Source organism: Lactuca saligna, chromosome 8, assembly GCF_052625555.1.
Source record: "Lactuca saligna cultivar CGN05327 chromosome 8, ASM5262555v1, whole genome shotgun sequence".
NCBI lineage: Eukaryota > Viridiplantae > Streptophyta > Magnoliopsida > Asterales > Asteraceae > Lactuca > Lactuca saligna.
The window spans coordinates 231,310,751-231,332,405 of record NC_136424.1 but is presented as its reverse complement, the minus strand read 5'-3'; the positions used below and the strand labels follow the sequence as shown (position 1 = coordinate 231,332,405).

Below are 21,655 nucleotides of genomic sequence, written 5' to 3'. Positions count from 1 at the left end.
ATCACTTATGTCAATAGATGAGATGTTAAGTTCTAAGTATGTGGATGGATGACAATGTATATTAGATGATAGCACCCATTATAGTTAAAACATTTCTTGATTTGATTAATCATGATGCATCTGATGCTGTTTTGAGTTTCATCACATGTCAATATGTTCATATTCTAGTATTCTACAAAATCAGTAAAGTGTTCCATGGAACTCTTTCCAAAACCCCTTTCGATTAAGGACATAGAGACCTAACTAGGATGAAAGATAAACCTAAACCCTAAAACTCAATTTATGACATAGCAAATTAAGTTATGTGAGTCAAAAAGAAACAATACTTAATAGCTACTAAAAGTGACTGAGAATCTGAGATGATGAAATGTAATGAAGAGTAAAAGGCATATCTAATAATACTCCAACGAACACTTGGCTTGCAACAAAATTCAAAACAATTGAGCAACAACAAAGTAGGAGGAATTTGGCAGTTTGTCCATATGTACATTTTAAAATAATTTGACAAAGGAAAATATATATATATATATATATATATATATATATATATATATATATATATATATATATATATATATATATTTTAATAGAAGTGTAGAAAATCTTAAATGTTGATGGTTGCATCCCAGAGTCTAAGCAGTCCATTGCGGCCCCCACTGCATATCCTTTTGCGTTCAAGATCAGAAGCCACGCATCGCACCTGAAAATAAAACATCATAATTTTGATAAATTCAAGTTATTCCTTGTATCCCAATATAAATGCAAATCAGAGGAAAAATAAACGTAATTTCATCATATATCATTTTTATTGATTTAGTCATTCTGTAGTTTTGTGTAGTGATTTTCTTGACCATTTAACAGAACCATTTTCATGGCCCCTGTGATCCAGTTTTGAGAAGAAGGCACAAATATACAATGTAGTTTCACTCACCATTTTATTTTGTTATTATTATTCATAGTAATAATAGTTGAGATACAAAGTAGTAATTCATGATGTAACTACATAGTGAAAACACGTAGAAGATATATATAATGGTAGAGTGGTAAAGGTTGGATGATATGAGATTATTATGTATTTATAGTCGGCGAAAGCAATTGTAACATTTAGTGTATCACAATACAACTAACAAGAAAAGTAAGTGTGGACAGAAGAGAAGAAGGGATATAGATATAATAAGGTCCTATTTGGCAGATTAGCAGAAAAGCTAGCTGGTAGATGATAAGCTAAGTTATGAATTAATACTGTTTGGTAAAAAGTAGTTGATAAGCTAGATTACATGTAAAATGACATAAATGGACATATATATATATATATATATATATATATATATATATATATATATATATATATATATATATATATATATATATATATATAAAAACTAGCATAAGATATATAATTCAGGGCATATATATGAAAAAACTCCATAAGGTTCCCAAAAGTTATTTCAAAGTAGCTTACCAAAAGCTAGCTTATAAGCTACAATAAAGTATTTTTGACAATCAGGGTGTATGTAATACCATACCATTGCAACTGTTTTGTGAGGTGTTCTGTAGAGCTGCCAGGTTGAAGTCTTAGAAGCAGAGGCAGAGGCAGAGGCAGGTCGATGAAAGAGAGACATTGTGTTATCAGCAGCTCCAATTCCCAACCAATTCTCCCCAGCATTAATTGACAGAACACCTCCACCATGAAGCGTCACGTTCTTTGAACTTTTCAATCCTCCTCCTCCTCCTACAGTAAATCAACAAAACCCCCCTCCCTCATCATCATTATTTTTATTATTATTATACCATTCTAGCAATACACTTTTTCAAACTAAAATCTCCTTGGTCCTATTAACAAACTAGTATTTAAGTTGTAATATATATATATATATATATATATATATATATATATATATATATATATATTATTGAAAGCATGTTGCATTGCATTCAATGTATGGCATGGCAAAGTTATATCCTTGAAAGAAAAAGAGAAAAAACAAAACAGGAGTTATTATAAAGGTTTTTGATACTGACCATCCTCGTTTTCCCAGAACCTGACCAACCCATCACTTGAACCTGAAAACATTTACATACATGCCTATTTATTAATACTGAAAGAGACTAAATTGGGTCTTGGCTGGACAGATTTTCTAAGAAAAAAGAAAGAACCAACGAAAATATAAAAAGCATCGCCACTCATGTGACTGGGAAAATTATTGTCTCACTCCCACATAAAAAGATAGAATAGAAGGACTCGCTTTCAGTCTTTCATTACTGTGAAAATAGCACTAGAAAGCTTCTCTCTCCACTTGGTGTACTCATCTGTCATCTATAAACAGCAAACGTAGCCTTTTTTGAAAGGTGGGATGAAAAAAGACCTCCCTCAGTCCCTCATCAAAAAAAGCCCTAGGCTTAGGCTACGCAGCCAGTCCCACTCCCATGTAACAAACGCATTTAAGTCTTTAAGATGGAATTACACTGACCAGTTATTACTCCTCTATCTGACTTGGAGTACTCAACACAAAGAACAGGGCCACCGTGGCAGGCCAAAACAGCATCACATGTTCCTCGAGAAATTGACCACATCCGGGCAGTCCAGTCATCACTGCCGGTAATTACAGTGTCCCCAACCATTCTTATTGACCTGCCACACCCACCATAGATTAAAAATAATAAATAATAATATAAAAAAAAAAAAAAAAAAAAAAAAAGTGCGTGTCCAGCCACCGAAAATTCTTGACCCTTTCTTACCTGATCCATTTGGAGTGCCCTAAAAGCTTGTGCATTTGTCGACCGGATCGTATGTCCCATATGTTTGCAACTCTGTCAGAGGAAATTAACATTAAGCTTTTTTTATCTCTAGTACTGTGTTTGGATTTAGACTGATGAATTCAATGGGACAAAAATTATAATCCAAAATATTGACAGGGACCGTTGTGCAAAAGACATTAATGTCTGAAACAGTGCTAGAAAGCTTGTCCATTCCAGCCCAGCCCCAGCAAAATACAGGTTCTTAGAGGCTGCACTGGTAAAACGGTGGGACTGAACAGCATTAAGTTGCGAAAAGCTTAAAGAAAGTAAGTAAAAGGTTTGAAACTTTATAAAGAAAGTACGTAAAAAGGTTTAAACAACACTAAGTTGCGAAAAGCTTTTTAAACCTGTTTTTAAAACCTCTAAAAAAATCATCCTTTTTTAACACTTTTGCTTACATTTAAAAAACTTTAAACCTGTTTCTTATATTTTATCAACCTTGGTAGGTTGTAAAAAAAAAAAAAAAAAAAAAAAAAAAAAAAAAATTGTAATAGCAGGCCAGTCTAAATACAATACAATACATAGGTTAGCTTTTTAAACAAAAAATTGGGTTATTTGGCAATTTGAAAAGTAATACTAGTATTTATTAATTAATAATAGGGGAAGGGAAAGGGAAAGGGGCATACGCGTCTCTTCCAGCAGCAGCCAAAACTCCCGTAGAGTCATCGTATTCCATGCAAAGGACAGCACTGGAGCAACGACCGACAGTGGCGACACACGCATCCGTTCTTACATCCCACATCTTCACTGTTCCATCATACGCTGCCGTCAGCACACGCTCCCCCGATAGCATACGAGCACAGCTCACCTGCCAATGCCAATGCCAAATCAATCATTTCCTCCTTTCTTTTTAATTTTCAATTTTCAACAATATAATATTATTACAAGTTAGATTTTACTTTACCTCAGCATCATGTCCCTTGAGCTCTTCTAGAAGTTGTGTTGTCTGTTTATCCCATACAAACACATACGCATCATCCGATCCTGACACAATTTTTCCACGATCAGAACTAATTGCCCTCACACTCCTGCCATCATCATCAAAAATCACAAACATTTCAGTTTCACCTCATTTCACAAGTTTTAGGCTTACGACACAAAAATCACCTTGTATGTCCCTTTAGTGTTGCCCTCAGTTCATTCCCACGAAGACTTGGATCCCAAATCTTAACCTGCATGCCATAACAACCAATAACTAACATGTTTCCTCACAAAATAAAACTAAACGCAAGAAACACCAACACACTCTCATTTATTTATTTACTTGAAAAATATCATAGATTTTATTTGGAAGAAATGAAAAACATATCAACAAAAGTGAATTGCTATTTCCTGCAACATAAAACTAGATTGAACTATGACATGCAAAATGTAACTATTGGTATAAGGTCAAGGGTTAAAATGAAGTTGTTCCTTTTAGCAGTCCAAGCGCAAACATATATATATATATATATATATATATATATATATATATATATATATATATATATATATATATATATATATATATATATTCCAACTATGATGAGTACGTACTTTAGCAGCATATGTGATTATCAATATTTAAGATATGCAGAATGATTTATATGTATGTATGTGTCTGAGATATGCCTGAATGATGAGACACTGCACACACATACAGTTATGAGTGAGTTATAGGAATAGGAAGCTTACAGTGCAGTCTGTACTTCCGCTTATAAAAAATCCAGCATCTTCACGGTCACCCACAAGGTCCCAAACTTCTCTTTGTGTCACGCAATGCAATGCAGTGATTGCACCATTATGGCCCCTAAGTGTCCGGATGCTAGATTGTAGTTTATGTTGTCCACTAACACCATTCTCACTTTTACCTATCAATAAAATATAAAATCAAATTCTGTGGGAATAGCAACCAATGCACTACTTATGATATGAGCATTGATTGATTGCTTTTATGTTATGTGTAAAGAACATGAACGAACATACATTGGTAAATAATATTATGGTAATAAAGTGGTTATTTCCTATAATTTGGTGGAAGTAAATGGGGGAATGATGAGTTTACATATTGTCAACAAAGAATCACAAGTAGGTTGGCATAGAACTTGGGTGGGGCAAGTAAGAGAGGATGGCATGTGATGGTACCTTGATCAGAGGTCCATTTACGAACACGGGTGAATGAGGAGTTGGTGCGTAGTGTAGTAGTATCCCTGGTAAACATGCTTTGGACCCAGCTCCTACCAGACGCCTCTGCAGGTTGTTGGTTGTCTATTCCTATTCCTATAGCCGAGGAAGCGTCTTGTGGTCGTGGGGAGGGCAGCAATCCCATTCCCACACTTCCCGACTTCACTGAATAAACACCCCAATAACCAACACATAGCTGCTGGATATGCGACATATACCCCCGAAGCTTTATCTGCAACCCACAGTATAGTTATATCATTGAAAAAGAAAAAACAGGAATGCATTGATTGCAGACCCATGGATTTGATTGGGTCTGGAGATTCTTCAAATAATATATATATATACATATATATATATACACACACACACACACAAGCAAAGCAATCGACATTAAATCTTACTTACAATATGACTGTAACCGATGTTGTTCTTCCCTGCAATCGTTTCAATGATATACCATGAATCCGTGTCAGGAAGGCCTAGCCCCGCCTTCAACAAATTAATTACTAGTATTAAATCAGCAAGCACAACACAGCAATGTAAAAGCTAAGGATGAAACAAAAATCAAAATGTACCATGTGTGTCGCCAAAATAATTAGCTGTGCAGTCACCAATGCCGCATAGTTAGTTGACCTGACAGATTCTTTTCTTAGGAATAATAATAATAATAATAATAATAATAATAATAATAATAATAATAGCAATGTGTGTGGATTGTACTAGGAGCGCGGCCCGTGTCTATGGAACATAAATTGCAATTTTTGTCCCACCCATAAAAGGTGCTACTAATCTTCAAAATCCGTAAGGAAGGAGAACTAGTTTATACCAATTTTCTGTTGTGAGACATGTTTAGCATTTATGCAAGAAATAGATAATCTTGGGTTGGGGAAATAACCATAAATTGCTACTTACTTGTTTGAAAAGCATTCCATTAGATACTCAAAGTACACGTCCCAGAAGCTGCAATAAGATTCGTAGATATAAAACACTAGTCATTGGATAGTTGACTTCATGGACTTAATCTGCTAAGCTATATACCTTAATGCAGAAAGTTAAAGTATTTTTTTTTTCCAGATTTGCCATACATAATCTGGTAAGCTATGTATGACTTAATAGAAAAAACCAAAGAAAGTTAAAGTCTTTTTTTCAGATTTGCCCTCATTTATTTTTTTACTTCAAATTCCAGTTGTTTTCCCAAAAATACTTTTTAAACATCATTCAGCACTTGGTCAAGTGACCAAGTCGATGGGAAAAGAAAAGAAAGAGTCCTTTCCTTAATCTCATAAGCTATATATAGGTGTTTTATTTTGACTTGATGCAGAAAAAAGAGTTAATAGAGAAATTTAGAAAAATAAGGTTGCGTTTAGTTACGGAAAAACAATTTTCATTTTCCGTTTTTTGTTTCCCCTTTTCAATTTTCATTTTCCGTTTTCATTTTTCATTGAAAAATTTAGAGAACGCGTTTAGTTAAACTTACTCATTTTTCATTTTCAGTTTTAGAAAATTAGAAAACGTGTTTAGATGTCTATTTTTCTATCGGTTTTCATTTTTAAAAAACGGTAGTGGTAGTAGGGTGTGGGTGGGGGCAGTGACGGTAGCGGGTCGGCGGCGGCGGTGGTGATGACACGCGATGGTGGTGGCGGCGTCAATTTTATCAGTGGTGGTGATGGTGGTGGTGCTAGTGATGGGTTAGTGGTGGTGGTGGTGATGGTAGGTCGGTCATTGTTGTGGTGGTGTTGGGTGGGTGGGGGTGCGAGTGTGTGTTTGTGTGTGTATGTGTGTTTGTGGGGGTAGGTGTAGGTTTGTGTGTGGGGGGGTGTGTGTCTGTGAGGGTGGGGGTAGGTATGGGTGTGTGTGTGGGTGTGTAGGTATGTATGTGTGTGTGTGCGGGTGTGTGTATGGGTGGGTATGTATGTGTGTGTGTTTGTGGGTTGGTGTGTGTGGGGGTGTGTGTGTGTGTGTGTTTGTGGGTGGGTGTGTGTGTGTGTGGGTGTGTATGTATGTGTATGTGTGTGTGTGTTTGTGGGTGGGTGTGTGGGTGGATGGGTATGTATGTGGGTGGGTGTGTGTGTGTGTGTGTGGGTTGGTGTGTGCGTGTGTATGTTGGTGAGTGTGTGTGTATGTGTGTGTGTGTTTGTGGGTGTGTGTGTGTGGATAGGTATGTGTGTGTGTGGGTTGGTGTGTGTGTGTGTGTGCGGGTGGGTGTGTGCGTGGGTGGGTATGTATGTGTGTGTGGGTTGGTGTGTGTGTGTGTGTGTGAGTGGGTATGTATGTGTGTGTGTTTGTGGGTTGGTGTGTGTGTGTGTGTGTGTCTGTAGGTGTGTGTGTGGGGGTGGGTATGTATGTGTGTGTGTGGGTGGGGGGTGTTAAGGTGGGGGTAGGTAGAAGTGGATGAGGTGAAGTGGGTGTGTGTTTATAAAAAAAATTTGGAATTAGAAAAATATGGAAAACAATGATTATCAGTTTTCCAAAATTTTCCAACTTCATTGTAATTTTAGAAAACGGAAAATTTTCATTTTCCGTGAAAAATTTAGAAAAATAGACGAACTAAACGCGTTTTAAAAATTCTCATTTTTCTTAGAAAATTTTTCAGGAAAACGGCCAATTTTTCCGCAACTAAACGCACCCTAAGGCTTTCTCCCTTAAGTCGTAACTTTTGACAAATTTATTGTTTATTTCCTTCCATTTGCAATTATTTTTTCTGAAACATGATTTATCTTGAAAAAAGTTAAGGGGAGGAGGGAAAGAAACAGAAAACAGATAAATGAAGTTAAGTAAAAACATACCGTAACTCCTCCCATATGGAAAGGGAACGAAGATGGCGTTGAACATAATCTGCAACATTATTCCTGTCTTTCTTGTACATTTCAGCTGAAACTTCAAGGGCATCTCTAATGGTTGCTATATCATTCCTCGATGTAGCACGAGTAATTGCCGTTTTTAGCTGTGTTGCATAAAAAGAAAATACAAAATCACAAACTTTATAACTGTAAAGCTAAATAAAAATGCAAACATCTTTCCCCATTATGCTTTTTTAATCCACTTCCCCAAGAGAAGAGTGCTATTATTTTCAACCTCAATTATCCACACAGCACTTCTTCTACAAACAGCTATTGCACAAATAAAGCCATTCTTCCAACACAAGCAATGGTGAATTTTAATAACATTGCAAAGCACATCCATCAAAATATGTCTATAGTGTTGACTCTTAAATAAGTAAAAAAGAGCACCCTACTCCCATTTATCTATTTACTTGCGGTTTCTCCAATTACAAAGCAACTATCATAACTACCTACGAATGGGTGGATTTTTCAAATGTCCTGATGAGAATACAACGCTAATACCTTAATAACCAAAAAAAAAATGAAAGTACACTGCTGAAATATAATGAAATAGCAGTACGATGCTATAAAATAAACAATTAAATGGAAGCTTGTTGCTATTATTGCATTTAGCCCTTTGAATAAAATAATCTCAACTATTCGCATGGGATTACCAACCAAATAAATGTTTTCTCTTTGAAAAAAAATAAAATAATTCTCAACCAAGGAATAGAAATAGCATAGACCATAAACATAACATACCAGTTCTTTCACTGCGGTGAACTGCTCTTCAGTCAAGTGACCTTTCCAACCCTGAAACCACAAAGATTAAAATCACGACAACAAAGTTCAATACAATCAGGGTTCAAAGTATGCATACCGAGTGAATATGTTCCCTTATACATTCAACAAATCCACTACCACCAATCCCCTCAGCATCAATTTCTATCAAAGCTACAAAAGATTATATGTGCAGAAGTCAAAAACCAATTAGCTAAGATCCTTATAAATAGAAGGGTTAATATGAAAGAAATAGCAATGTAGTTTCATTTCTTCCTATTACAGCATTCTACTTTGAAAAATCCACCCAGTTATAGCAATGCCATTCAAATACAAAGCAACTAAAAAAATTGGAAGTACATTGCTATAACTGGTTAGATTTTTCAAAGCAGAATATTTTAATATAAAATGATGCTATAATACAAAAATAATTGAAAGTGCATTGCTAATCTCGCATTTGGCCCAAAACAAAAAGGGTAAATGCATAAAATAGCAATGCACTTCCAAAAATATATTATTATAGCATTGTAGTTTAATTTACTTATTATAGCATTGTACTTTCAAATTAGTTCTTATTAGGGCATTCAGCATTGTACTTTGAAAAATCCAGCCAATTAAAGCAATGGCTAACCTTTTAAACTGGTTCGGTATAAATATAAATATAATTGGGTGAATTTTTGTAAGTAGGATGATTTTAAAAAGTAGATTGTTATTCCAAAATAAAAGCCATATAAAAATAGCAACAACGTACCTAGGATTGTTCCGTATTCAAAAGATGACAAAGGATCATCAGTGGCTCCCAATTTCAGAAGACGTAGCCATAGACCCTGTGTTTGGCCATTCAGAATAACAAAAAGCATTGGGGAGAAAGAATTAAACAAGATTCATACATATACAACTGAGATGGTAACAAACAAAATACAAATTGACTACTTGTAGCACTTTCCTCCCCTCCCCCCCCCCCCCACCCTACCCCACCCCACCCCATTGTGTTTGTGTGTCTACACAATACAACAGGCTGGCACACATTCACAAAAAGGGTAAAAGTATGGAGGATATCAAAATGATATTTCCATGAACAATTATCCCAAAAGGATAAAATTACAAAAAGACCCTTTCCTGACCTGCAATTTCACTTTTATATCCAAGACCATGCGCTCCCGTTCAGCCTGCAAGTTGCAAAATATTTAGAATCACAAAACCAGCAGATAGATGAGATGAGATGAGTTGTGATTAAGATTTAAGAGAACTCACAGCTCTCTCTCTAGGACTTAGACTTTCTCCTTTGGAGTCTCCATCCGCGTACACCGAAGGTGAGCTGGCATAAAACAATATATCAGAACTTAGCAACAGACTTGGCTGAATTATACTTGAACAACAAATTTGGGTTAAATGCAAGGTATGTACTTTTATGGATATTTTTTAGGGTTTTGTTACTGTGACATTTTTTTGTTTGTTAATGTCCAAAAGTTGCCAAGTTTTTATTTTTACCCTTATTACCTGTAATAGCAGGTTTCTAGGTTACCATTAAATCAAATTAGTTTACAAATCTTTTACGTTTTTATCCTAAGTATTCATATAGTATATTTTTTTTATTATATTTAAGCACTTTAGAAAGTATAGCATTTTCACTGCTATAAATGGATAGATTTTTCCATGTAATAAGAAAAAGATAGCAGCAAGTATAATGGTATAATTTCAAAGACGAAAAAGTATAGAAAGAATCGAAAGTAATAAATGGAAATATTGACCTAGGAGTATGCTTTGCGGCATATTCAAGAGCTCCACTAGCTGCAGCTAGTATCTGCTTTCTTTTCTCCTCCTGGTCTTGTGATCTATAGTTGGAAGGGAACCTATCATAAGTATATCTAGCACCAGATCCTGAAAGTTTATCAGCAAGCTTAAAAAATCAATTGAAAAACAAAAACAAATCAACCAACATTGCTGGTTGACACCAGACCACAAATATTTTAAGTTGCTAGTTTATTATTATAAGTTTGAGGTGGGGTGAAACAGAAAACAAACATCACCAATTTCCTCCAATCCCAGCCACAAGGTGAGCATGCTTATTAACTTATCATCGCCACCCCACCAGTAATAAATAAGCATGCATGCATGCATTTTTAAGTGTTTGGATACAAAAAGCTGAAAACTGCTTATCCCTTACGTATTTGAAACTCCTTATTAGATTTACTCTTTTATCCTTAAAAACATTTATGTATCACAGCTTTTCTTCCTTACCTAAATTTCTTTTATGTAACCATTTTTTTTCTTCATATCTAAATAAATGTTGAGCGTCGAGTGATTTCAATCATATGATACGCTTAAAGTCAAATGTGAAATATATCATATTTCATGTTTTCACTTTTACTAAATTTAAACATTATTGATATATATTTTTTGTAAAACATATTATTTAATGTTTTTGATATAGTTTTTTTGTAAAAGATACTTTCTTTAATGTTATTGGTTTAAAATCATATAATAGATATAAATGATAACAAATAGATTGTTATATATAAAGTTAAATAAGCAAATAATATGTTTTTAGTCATTTTACATGTATAAGAAGAATTTGACGAACACTAAAAACCAACTTATTATCAACTTATTTCATTTTAAGCTAATCCAAACACTTTTTCTTAAACTCCGTTTTGGTACCTCATAAGCTATTAAGCACTTGTATAGAAAAACATAAGTTGTTTTAAATAAGCAAAATCCCAAACACCCCTTAATGTCTGTTTGAGCACTATGTCACTTGTTGAGGGACTTTGACCAGATATATCATCCATATGGATTGGGGGTTACCGATCAACACCTTAAAGCATAGGAGACAGACACACAACCTGTTGGTGGTGGTTGGTTTTGGGAGCCAAGGGTACAACATATTTATAAACACAAAACCTAAAAGGTTCGCAAAGAATAATGGAATCATCAGATAATGGAATCGGAATTCAATATTCCATTCCATAGTGTGTTTGGTCGCCAAATGGACATAATTTAATTCTATTGGGAATCTTTCAAACATTCTTGTTCCATGAATTTCGTCATTCAGAATTGCAATTCACCCTTTTTTATTAGAGGACCAAAATACCCTTATTATTATTATATAATTAAAATTAAATATTAAAAAATTTCAACTATACACATTTACATTAAAAAATATAAATATAATTATAAAAATTACTCAACACCATTCCATTTTCAGTCAAGCTAATGCGTGTCGGATTATGATTGATTCCTTCACATGCCATTTGATAAAGTAACATGAAAAAGTACCTGATATTCCTAAACCCGGGTCAGAAATAGTTATAATCTCAGGCTCTGCTGAGGCTGAGGGCAATATAGAGAGTGGATTTTGACCTCTTCCAATTGCATCTTGTAACTTATCAACAAGATTACTACTGTTTTCACCAGAACCTAAACCTCTTTCCAAATAATCCAAGAATCCTTGAGACTCTAGAAACTGAGTTACCTGTGCAATAGTTCAAAAAAATTACACCCAATACCAGGATTGTATAGATGAATATAAAAAGGAAAAGCATGTTATAAATGGCTAAATGCAAGAAATAGCAATGTACTTTGTTTATTTGCTTATTAGAGCATCCTACTTTCATTACAGCATTGTACTTAAAATTTTTTGTCTTTAAAAAACCGGCCCAATTATACAAGTTAGAACTGTTTTGTATTTATTTGGATACTAATTCTATGATTTCATAGATTTTCCAAAGTACATTGTTATAATAAGAAAAAAAAAATGAAAGTAGGATCCTATAATTAACAAATCAATCAAAGTATATTGCTACTTTTCTGCATTTAACCCAATTATATATGATTGCTAATACAGTTATGCAGAATGTATGAAAGTTCTGTTAAGTATTAACTTAAACAACAACCTATTCTAATTAGACTCGATAACAGGAATGTATGGATATATATAAAAAGGAAAAATGCAGCTGCAGCAGACTTTCATTTATTTGTTAGTTACTTTTATTTCGTTTTGTTAGACTACATCATTGTACTTCCAATCTAATTATATCAAGGCAGTGTTATTTAAAAACAATTATAGCATTGTACTTTCAGCATTTTTCTTATTTTTGAAATTTCTACCGAATCAACCATAGCATATTATTGTATGGCAGTTAAAATTGGTTTGTATTTGGATGGCTAGTATTGGGTATATTTTTTAAAGTAGAATAACAAATGAAAGTAGGATACCATAAGAAACAAATCAATTTTAGTATGTTGCTATTTTCTGCAGTTAAGCTAATTAAAAACAATTCATCATGTAAGTATGCAGAATCAGAATGTATGGAGGTTCTAATAAGCATATGTTAAACCCATAGGCCATAGGCCATTACCATCTCATCTATTGGTTGGTGAGTTGCCCGGGAACGCTTCTTCAGAAAAGCTTGAGTGTTGAACACTTGATTTGCAGTATTTTCCTGGAAAATGAAATATGAGAGGATCTATAATAGTAGCATATGCCATATGCAATGCAGGAGGTTAGAAAGAATTATAACAGGCCAGGGTTGGTTTATTCCTCCTTACTATGAAGTTACGGTAGCCTCCCAAGATTGAAGCAAAAAACTTAAGGAAAATAATCCTGAAGAATAAAGGAAAGTATTCAAAAGATCAAATCAAAATGCAGTTCAATTAATTAAAATACTTACATTTTATCTTTCATCACAACATTGTATGTTCAATCTTTTTTCTAATCAAGGCAAAGATATATCCAATTATAGTTAATTTTTTTTTATCTTATTATTTAAAGGCATTATAGTTTCAATTACAAGAAATGAGTAGATTTTTTAAGAAGTACAAGTAGTACGTAGTAATATTAAAAATAGTTTTAGATGGAAAATGGATTTAGTAACTGTTTGAGTATTACCTGAGTTGCACATCATGGTCGGGGGACCAAGCCTTGGTGTTAAATCTTGAATATTGCTCATATGACTCAAGATCAGCCTTCATCGAGTCTATCCAAACAACATTCGGATGCAATAACTTCAAGATCTCACTCCGTAAACAACTCATTTCTGGCTCCGGTATGGGAGGAATCTCCTCTGAGCTCATGATGCAATTATGTTCAAGATCAACAACCACTACCTACAAAAATATACACCCACCAACCCAAATCCTCTAATTGTCAACTATCAAATGATATACATATACATATATAAGTAAAGTAGATTCAAGTGCACTATAACTGAATTATTCCAAAAAAAGGATTACAGCAAAGGGCCGACGGTCCAAGCAAATTTCAAGAAAATAAAAATATTTATACATAGCTTGCTTACCAATAAAAACTCAACATATTTCCCTACTATTCTCATGTAAAATTGTCATTATTCATTATATTTAATAAAAACAAATCTCCAATTCTATTAGATTTCAGTCTAATACTGGGATTTTAATTGCTTGACATAGCATAGTCATTTTTAATTTATAGGTTTTGCTCTACCCCTAAAAGTGCAAAAGATTTTCTTCCTGACCAGCTAAATAAAAGAATAGTTCCACCCTTAATACATACATACAGTACAGCTATCCAAAATGCAGGAGAAGACAAAGTTTTACTATTATGCAAAAAAAATAACCAATAAGGGCATCCATGCAAACCCACTTTTAACAAATGGAAGTCTATTAGCAATGCCAGCTCCGCAATGGGTATGGGTATTGTGTATGGACCCCATTCTTTTAATATTATTACATTAAATTCTAAGTTCTAACATTATTTATGTCGATTGAGTCATTAAATTTAATTTATTATTCTATAAATATATTTGCATACTAAAAGAAGCTTAACTTATTATAATTACTAAAAGAAGCTAAACGTTTGGTTGATGTTAATATATTTGCATACTAAAAGAAGCTAAACGTTTGGTTGATGTAAAGGTAATAATTACTATTAGTAGTTAAAATACAATGTATTTTGTAATATAATGTCTGAAATATTTTATTAATTAAATAAGTAATGTTATTATTTGGACAAGTATTAACATTATTAATTAATTATTAAAAAGGGATTATTAAGTTGTTGGTATGGCTTTTAGAAGGTGTGCGTAAATAAATGCATTGATGTACAAAATAATTGCAAAGGATGACATGACACGTGGCAGAAATGAAAGGAGTTTTGTATTGGCCTAAGAAACTAACACAAGCAGTGAGCAGTAACAGTGGTTTAAGGGCAAAAAAAAATAACTTACACCATCCATTGAGAGACCAGTAGTATCAACACCTGAATGAAGCCCCATCATATATGGTGTAGGAGCATCAATATAGTCAACTCCACTGAAAAATAGCAACGGAATGTAGACATGCTGATTCACCACACAAACAATCATATTCATATCAGATACCAATCCAATCAAACATCACACTATTTTTAAATAATGCAGCCCCAGTCATATCATGTAATGTTACTTGGTTCAGAAAATTCCTTTAGTGGTGGTTTGGGTTTGTTAAAGCTATAATAAATCCATTTAATTCAAAATTCTATCATAGTTAGCAACGTGCTTCCATTAATTAGCACAACCTAATTTGTGCTTTGGAAGATCCATCCATTAATTCGGTAGGATTTTCACAGAAAATACAATGTCAGGATTTGCATATATTAAGCAAATTCAAAGTAGGATAATAAGAAAATTTTCGAAAGTAGAATGTGGTAATAGAAAGAAATGAATGTAGGATGCTATGACATATGAAATTAGATTTGCTATTTCTTGCGTTTATCCCTCCCTATTTTAGTTGGTTAGTATGCCTATGATATCTTTTTAAAAGCTTGAAAGACCCGCCCAGGTTACAGTCTACAAATTTTTTTTTATTTTTTTTCCCATGTTAAAACTTTATGTGCAGCCTCCCAGAAAAAGTTAGGATAAGTCACACAGACAAGACAAGTTGAGATAGATAAAGCCTGCAAAAAAGTTTACCTGCCACCGGAAAGGATAGATCAAATGGCATATTGCTTCGGAAGCAAGCGTTAGTAGAGAGTATCTGCATAAAACAAATAAATAATTCACAATCATAAAACTTCTCTTTTACTTGATTAAGGCCTTCATTGTTTCTTTTTTTCTGTTGTCTAGATAAATAATGTTGAAAAGATATTCGAGAAGATAAAAGGAAAGAATACACGAGGGCAAATTTGTAAAAAATTACAACTTTCTGGGATAACGAGTTTAGGTTTTAGGATTTGGGATTCCTTTTTAGGGTAAAGAGATTACCCTTGCTAAAATGCATGCACTGAAATAAAATCTTGTGCAAGACAGAGCAAGGCTCCTGAGTTTAGGTGTAGTCCTTTCCCTGACTTTCTCCATTAAGTGGTTTTTAATTTATGGCATCAAGTGAAGTCAAAAGGACACAGAAACACTGACGACTGATATGTAGAGGTTAATGGATTAAGTCCATTAAGATAAAAAGAAACAGCAGAAAACACCATGGGGACTTAAACATAGTTGCAATTATTGCATATATACTCAAACTTTTACATTTCTTCACCCATCATTGTGTAATATCATCTTTTAACTAATACCCTACAAATGTGTGATACCTTCTCTCCAACCTTATGGTTCACATAACGTTTTGGAAGGGATTATTAGCATTTGTAGGAAATGGAATGGAAATTTGTATATATTTGTTGGTTTATAAATCCATCAAAAGATTCGGAATGTAACCAAGGATAAATGGTAAAATTCCCCTTTATTGATCTTTTATAAATTATTCTTTGTTTTTAAAGAAATACATACTTCAATTACCCTTTTGTTAATTTCTTGTTTAAACTATTTTAGAATTAAATATAATTGATTATTCAACAAAACACACAATAAACATACAAATTATTGTCAAAAAACTTGTAAAAATATTTGAGCTTCTTCAAATACTTGTAAAAATATTTAAAATATGTTTTTTATCGAAGAGAAGACTGTTAGTTATAAAATGATGGGGTTTGGGGAGGGCATTTGAATTCCGTGTTTATTGAACGAAAAGTCCTTCACTACTACTAGTGGGATATTCGGATTCCATCATAATTCAATTCCGTTCGTACTCATCTGCAACTAAAATGCCATGCCAGAATGGAATGGAATGGAACTTAATTTGATGGATGGCAACTTTAGATCTAAAAGCAAAAATAGTCCAAAAAAAAGGTCAGAAGTTGGATCTTAAATGAAAGAAAGACCTACTTGTCTGATCGAAGCAAAACCCTTCTCTCGATTAATACAGCTGTAAACAGTTTGATGAAGTTATCCACATCCAGGCACTGCACCAGCGGTTGAAAGGATATCTGCTCAAGTAAATGGGCAATAATTATCAGCACCCAAAAGGAAAGGAATTCTAACAGAATTGGAATTCATGCTTCTGTGTCTTTGTATTTGTATTTGTGTTTGTGTTTGGTTTAAATCCATAGGAATCCTTCATATCAGAATCTATCATTCCGTTTTTTGTTAAAACCATAGACATACATAATATATATATATATATATATGTATATATATAAACACATTTGGAATTCCAGTCCATTCCCAACAAGCAAACACGTGGCAGGTAAGGGTTTCATATTCGAGTTTTTCCATATGGGAAAATTCATGCACTTACATCAGCGTGAGGAAGGCCATCCTTGGGCGGAAAGTCAACGGAAAGCAGGCTATTCTCAATGGCAAAGAGAACACGTCCCTTTCCAGGAGTAGGCAAAGGTACGTTGGACACTGTATACGAGATAACATCCCATAATGGCTTGCTGCAAAATCCAACCCAATCCAATATATATAACACACACATTTTCCATGTCCTAAAACAAACCCTATATTGTATCTTCAAATTACTATTCTACTTTTGAAAGCAATAGAAAAATTATTTGGAAAGTACATTGCTATTTCTCCCCTAAAGGAATATATATACATGCAACAACTTGTTTACTAAAACTCTAAAGAGATGAGAATGAGATGTCTAAATGATAATTCATTATGTTCAAGAAAGAAGTACATGTTTAGAAGATTGGAAATTGATGATATAATCAAAATAACCGCCTGTGTTTGTTACACAAGCCAGGACAGGACTGAAGAAGCTTTTCTTAATGATGGATTTGCACGCTAACATAGAAGAATGATGCATCAACACACGAGAACGAGAACGAGAACGAGAACAGATATGTGCATACAGACAGGTATTATGATTATCCACATACACTTTGATCGTATTCGTATCAGGCATAATAATATTATACTGTTACCTGCTTCCGTTAGAGGAAAAGCAAAGTTGATGTATTTTCTCTAGTACTTCCCGAAGGATGTGAAAACTGGGAGCGCGTGAAACTAGACAGATACATTTATCAGCAAATGAATTTGTAGGAATGCGATAAGCTTCTGCAATATCCTCACAAACAGGATCCCGAAAAGCAATGCAACTCACATAAATTTTAGAACCATCACCCTCTGCACCAAACCAACACAATAATAAAACACTCATGTCTATCAGTCTATGTCTTCGACTCATTGCATAATTACACAATAAAAACTAATTCACTAAAAATCTAAAATTCAAACCAAAACCAAAGGGCTTCTAAAATTATAGCCCAGCGGTATCCCTCCTTGAGGTTGAGGATTCAAGTCCCGTCAAGGTCATAGGTGGACTTAGAAGTAGAGTAGATTTACCGTTCCAAAAAAAAAAATCTATAATACTGCCTCTAACATGCCATTAAGTGTCTCCATCCGCATAATTATAAAACAAACTATAACTTCAAACAAATAATCTACAAAATTACATATTAAGGACTATCAGAATTTTTCTTACCACATCATGCACCATAATCGTACTGACCCAACCCCTAAAAAAATATAAGAATTGCCCTTCACTGATCACATGTTCAACTTCCCTGTCAACATAACATACCTTGACTTGCACTTTTGTACTTTTTTAGTTGACCTTAATTTAATTTCAAGGGGTCATCTAGTATTTTGTCAATTAACAAATTTCGCCTTTTTTGTCCTACCATCCCCATCCATAAAGGAAGCATTTATCATATTATTAGTTTTTTGTTTGTGAATTCATCATATCAATATCTCCTTCATGATAAGCTATATTACTACTTATAGAGTATAGACCTCTTGGTTCCTAATGATTACAACAAACCACTATAAATTTCTAAATTCTTCTACCATAACCAAAAACCTCACTAAAATTCAATTCCCCCTTAGGGAAATCTTTGCACTAGTTGGTACCCCATGTTTATCGTGGAAGTGGAACAACCATCTGGATTTGGTATGTGCTAAACAAATAGTAATCAAAAATAACAAAATAAAAACCCTCGACATTTACTCAATGGTTACATACCAGTTAAAACAATAGGATAACTGCGTGGGAAAGATAACGGATTGCTTGAATCAAACCCAGTTGTGTAGAATTCCACACCAGCCGGTAGAACACACTGCATTACAAATAAACCGTGAATATTATTAAGACCGGAAAATAACATGAATAAGACTAGTGAAGTAAATTATCACTACACCCAAGAGCATCATCATGTGACATGATTTGTATGTAAATCACTACAGTGCCCACAAGGGGCCAATTCAAAATTCACAATGGAACACCTATTTTCACCATATTCACTTACTAATTCTATCACTTCAATAAAATTGTGAACCATGAAAAACATAATTCAAGCTTTCATCTACCACTCTTGTGTTTCATTTACTCTGACTTAACCACAATCTCATACAAACCACATTACCAAGAACTATCCTATGTATGTCTCGAATAAACTTAGGGTGTTTTTAGTTGCGGAAAAATGGGCAGTTTTCCGGAAAAAATTTCCAAGAAAAATGAAAATTTTGAAAACGTGTTTGATTCGTCTATGTTTCTAAATCTTTCACGGAAAATGAAAATTTTCCGTTTTCTAAAATTACAAAGAAGTTGAAAATTTTTGGAAAACTGGTAATCATTGTTTTCCACATTTTTCTAATTCCAAAATTTTTCTAAAATATAAACATACACCCACTCTCACCCCATCCACCTCTAGCTACCCCCACCTTAACACCCCCCACCCACACACACACACATACATACCCACCCACACACACACCAACCCACAAACACACACACACATACATACCCACCAACGCACCCACAAGCACACAAACACACACACACACACACATACACCAACCCACAAACACACACATACATACCCACACACAAACACACTCACACACATACCCATCCACACCCCCACACATACCCATCCACACCCCCACAAACACACACCCACACACACACACCCACACACACAAACCCACACCTACCCCCACAAACACACACATACACACACACTCGCACCCACACCCACCCAACACCACCACCACAATCACCGACCTACCATCACCACCACCACCACCACTAACCCGTCACTAGCACCACCACCACCGCTGCCGCCGCCATCACCACCATTGACATAATTGCCGCCGCCACCACCATCTCCAGTCATCACCACCACCGTCGCCGACCCGCTACCGTCACCGCCCCCACCCACACCCTACCACCGCTACCGTTTTCTAAAAATGAAAACCGATAGAAAAATACACATTTAAACACGTTCTCTAATTTTCTAAAACTGAAAATGAAAAATGAATAAGTTTAACTAAACGCGTTTTCTAAATTTTTCAATGAAAAATGAAAACGGAAAACGAAAATCGAAAAAGGAAAACAAAACACGGAAAATGAAAATTGTTTTTCCGTAACTAAACGCATCCTTAATTGTTGGACATGCTTTTTCAAGGTGATTACTGTGACTTGAGGAATCAGAAGGTGATGATAATTTGAAAACATACATTTATCCTGAATTGATAATCAGTTTTCTTATATTTTTGATTACTTTGACACTTCAGAAAAATTATAATCATAAATAGGTTTTGACACTGATAGCTCCGACTTGAAAATGTAATAATCATTTTAACTCACGGCCAAAAAACCCCCAAAATTGAACAGAGCTTGCCACAATCACGGTTCATATATCAGAAGATGCACATTACTACTCATTCCAAAAGGGAAAGGATGAGTTGCAGCTTTTGACTTTGCGATGCAAATTTGTTCAATTTCAACTTCAAAATTGATATGTAACTTAAGTAGCTTTCAAGGTAAAATCGCTGACTACATTAGAAACGTATAATAACTACTGAAATTATGACCATCTTGCTGCTGGAGTTTAAACTGTAGCCTAAAGCACATCAGTTTCAATTTTAGAAAGACTAGGTTCAACTTCTGAAAGGAGAGTCAAATCGTAAAGCAATAACAGAAAGCACAAGCTATTACATAAGAATAATGACATCAAATGGCATTGGAATCAGGAAACTTACGGTGGGAAGTTGGGGAGGAGGAGGAGGATAGAGCGTGTGAGTAGGAGGAGGATACTGATCAAGGAGAGAAGCTAAATAGAAAACCCCTGTTCCGTGAAACCCTTTTTCACCATCCAGAGTACGAATCTCCGGTCCAATTCCACACACCACGAAGTACTCAAACAACTGACTCATTCGCTTTCTCTCTAAATACACTTGAATTACAAGTTAGAAAGAGATATAGAATGCAGCATAGTTGATTGATTGAACACTTAACAAAGTTTACTCAGACAGATGGATTTGATTATTGTGAACATTAAAAAGGAAACTTTGCTAGATCTGCTTCCAAAGTGATGTGAAAGTGACCGGGTGATTGTTGGAATGAAATGGATCTGACGAATCAAGTAATTTGATGATACAGTCGGATGTTTCAAAGGCAGGTCGTCCCAGCGATTTTGCGATCCGGGAATGAATTTGTATAGGAAATTCTGAGAAAGTGACCGAAATATGATTAAAAAAATCAGCATTTTTTTTAAGAATTAAGAGAGTGAGATTTTCTGGATTTTTGGTTCTTTTTAAAATTCAAAAAGTTTAAAAATTTGTTTGATAAAAAGGTTTAGATTAACTAAATGTGAAGGAGAAAAAAAAGGTGTTTAAAAAAGGGAAATTGACTTAAAGGGTAACTACTTATTATCCGTGTTCACATATTAGCAACTTCTTCTTTTTTTACATAATAAAGCAACTAATTTATTTTAACTGTTTAAATTA

The 21,655-nt window shown here is 34.3% G+C and overlaps 1 protein-coding gene across 1 annotated transcript; it reads right to left on the bottom strand.

Moving 5' to 3' along the window:
• Positions 1-373: 373 nt before the first annotated feature.
• On the bottom strand, positions 374-21,366 carry SCD1 (stomatal cytokinesis defective / SCD1 protein (SCD1)). Its single transcript, XM_078966935.1, has 31 exons — positions 20,909-21,366; positions 18,888-18,981; positions 17,788-17,989; positions 17,154-17,295; positions 16,742-16,842; positions 15,494-15,557; positions 14,771-14,884; positions 13,456-13,673; positions 13,116-13,170; positions 12,926-13,009; positions 11,844-12,039; positions 10,316-10,445; positions 9,819-9,882; positions 9,689-9,733; positions 9,316-9,391; positions 8,665-8,738; positions 8,547-8,597; positions 7,749-7,906; positions 5,875-5,922; positions 5,538-5,595; positions 5,368-5,451; positions 4,924-5,194; positions 4,474-4,649; positions 3,907-3,971; positions 3,704-3,827; positions 3,426-3,607; positions 2,740-2,811; positions 2,472-2,632; positions 2,023-2,064; positions 1,527-1,732; positions 374-700 (listed from the first exon to the last, which is right to left on the bottom strand). Exons 1-31 carry the CDS (start codon positions 21,080-21,082, stop codon positions 605-607), a joined length of 3,627 nt encoding a protein of 1,208 aa, XP_078823061.1. The 5' UTR covers positions 21,083-21,366; the 3' UTR covers positions 374-604.
• Positions 21,367-21,655: the final 289 nt, after the last annotated feature.

Excerpts from the sequence above, each read along its gene's own strand:
- SCD1 (XM_078966935.1), bottom strand. The coding sequence starts at position 21,082 with ATGAGTCAGTTGTTTGAGTACTTCGTGGTGTGTGGAATTGGACCGGAG. Across the intron at positions 15,558-16,741 it reads GTTTTGCTTCGATCAGACAA|ATACTCTCTACTAACGCTTG; the intron begins GTAGGTCTTTCT and ends TGTTTTATGCAG. Across the intron at positions 4,650-4,923 it reads TAAATGGACCTCTGATCAAG|GTAAAAGTGAGAATGGTGTT; the intron begins GTACCATCACAT and ends TTTTATTGATAG.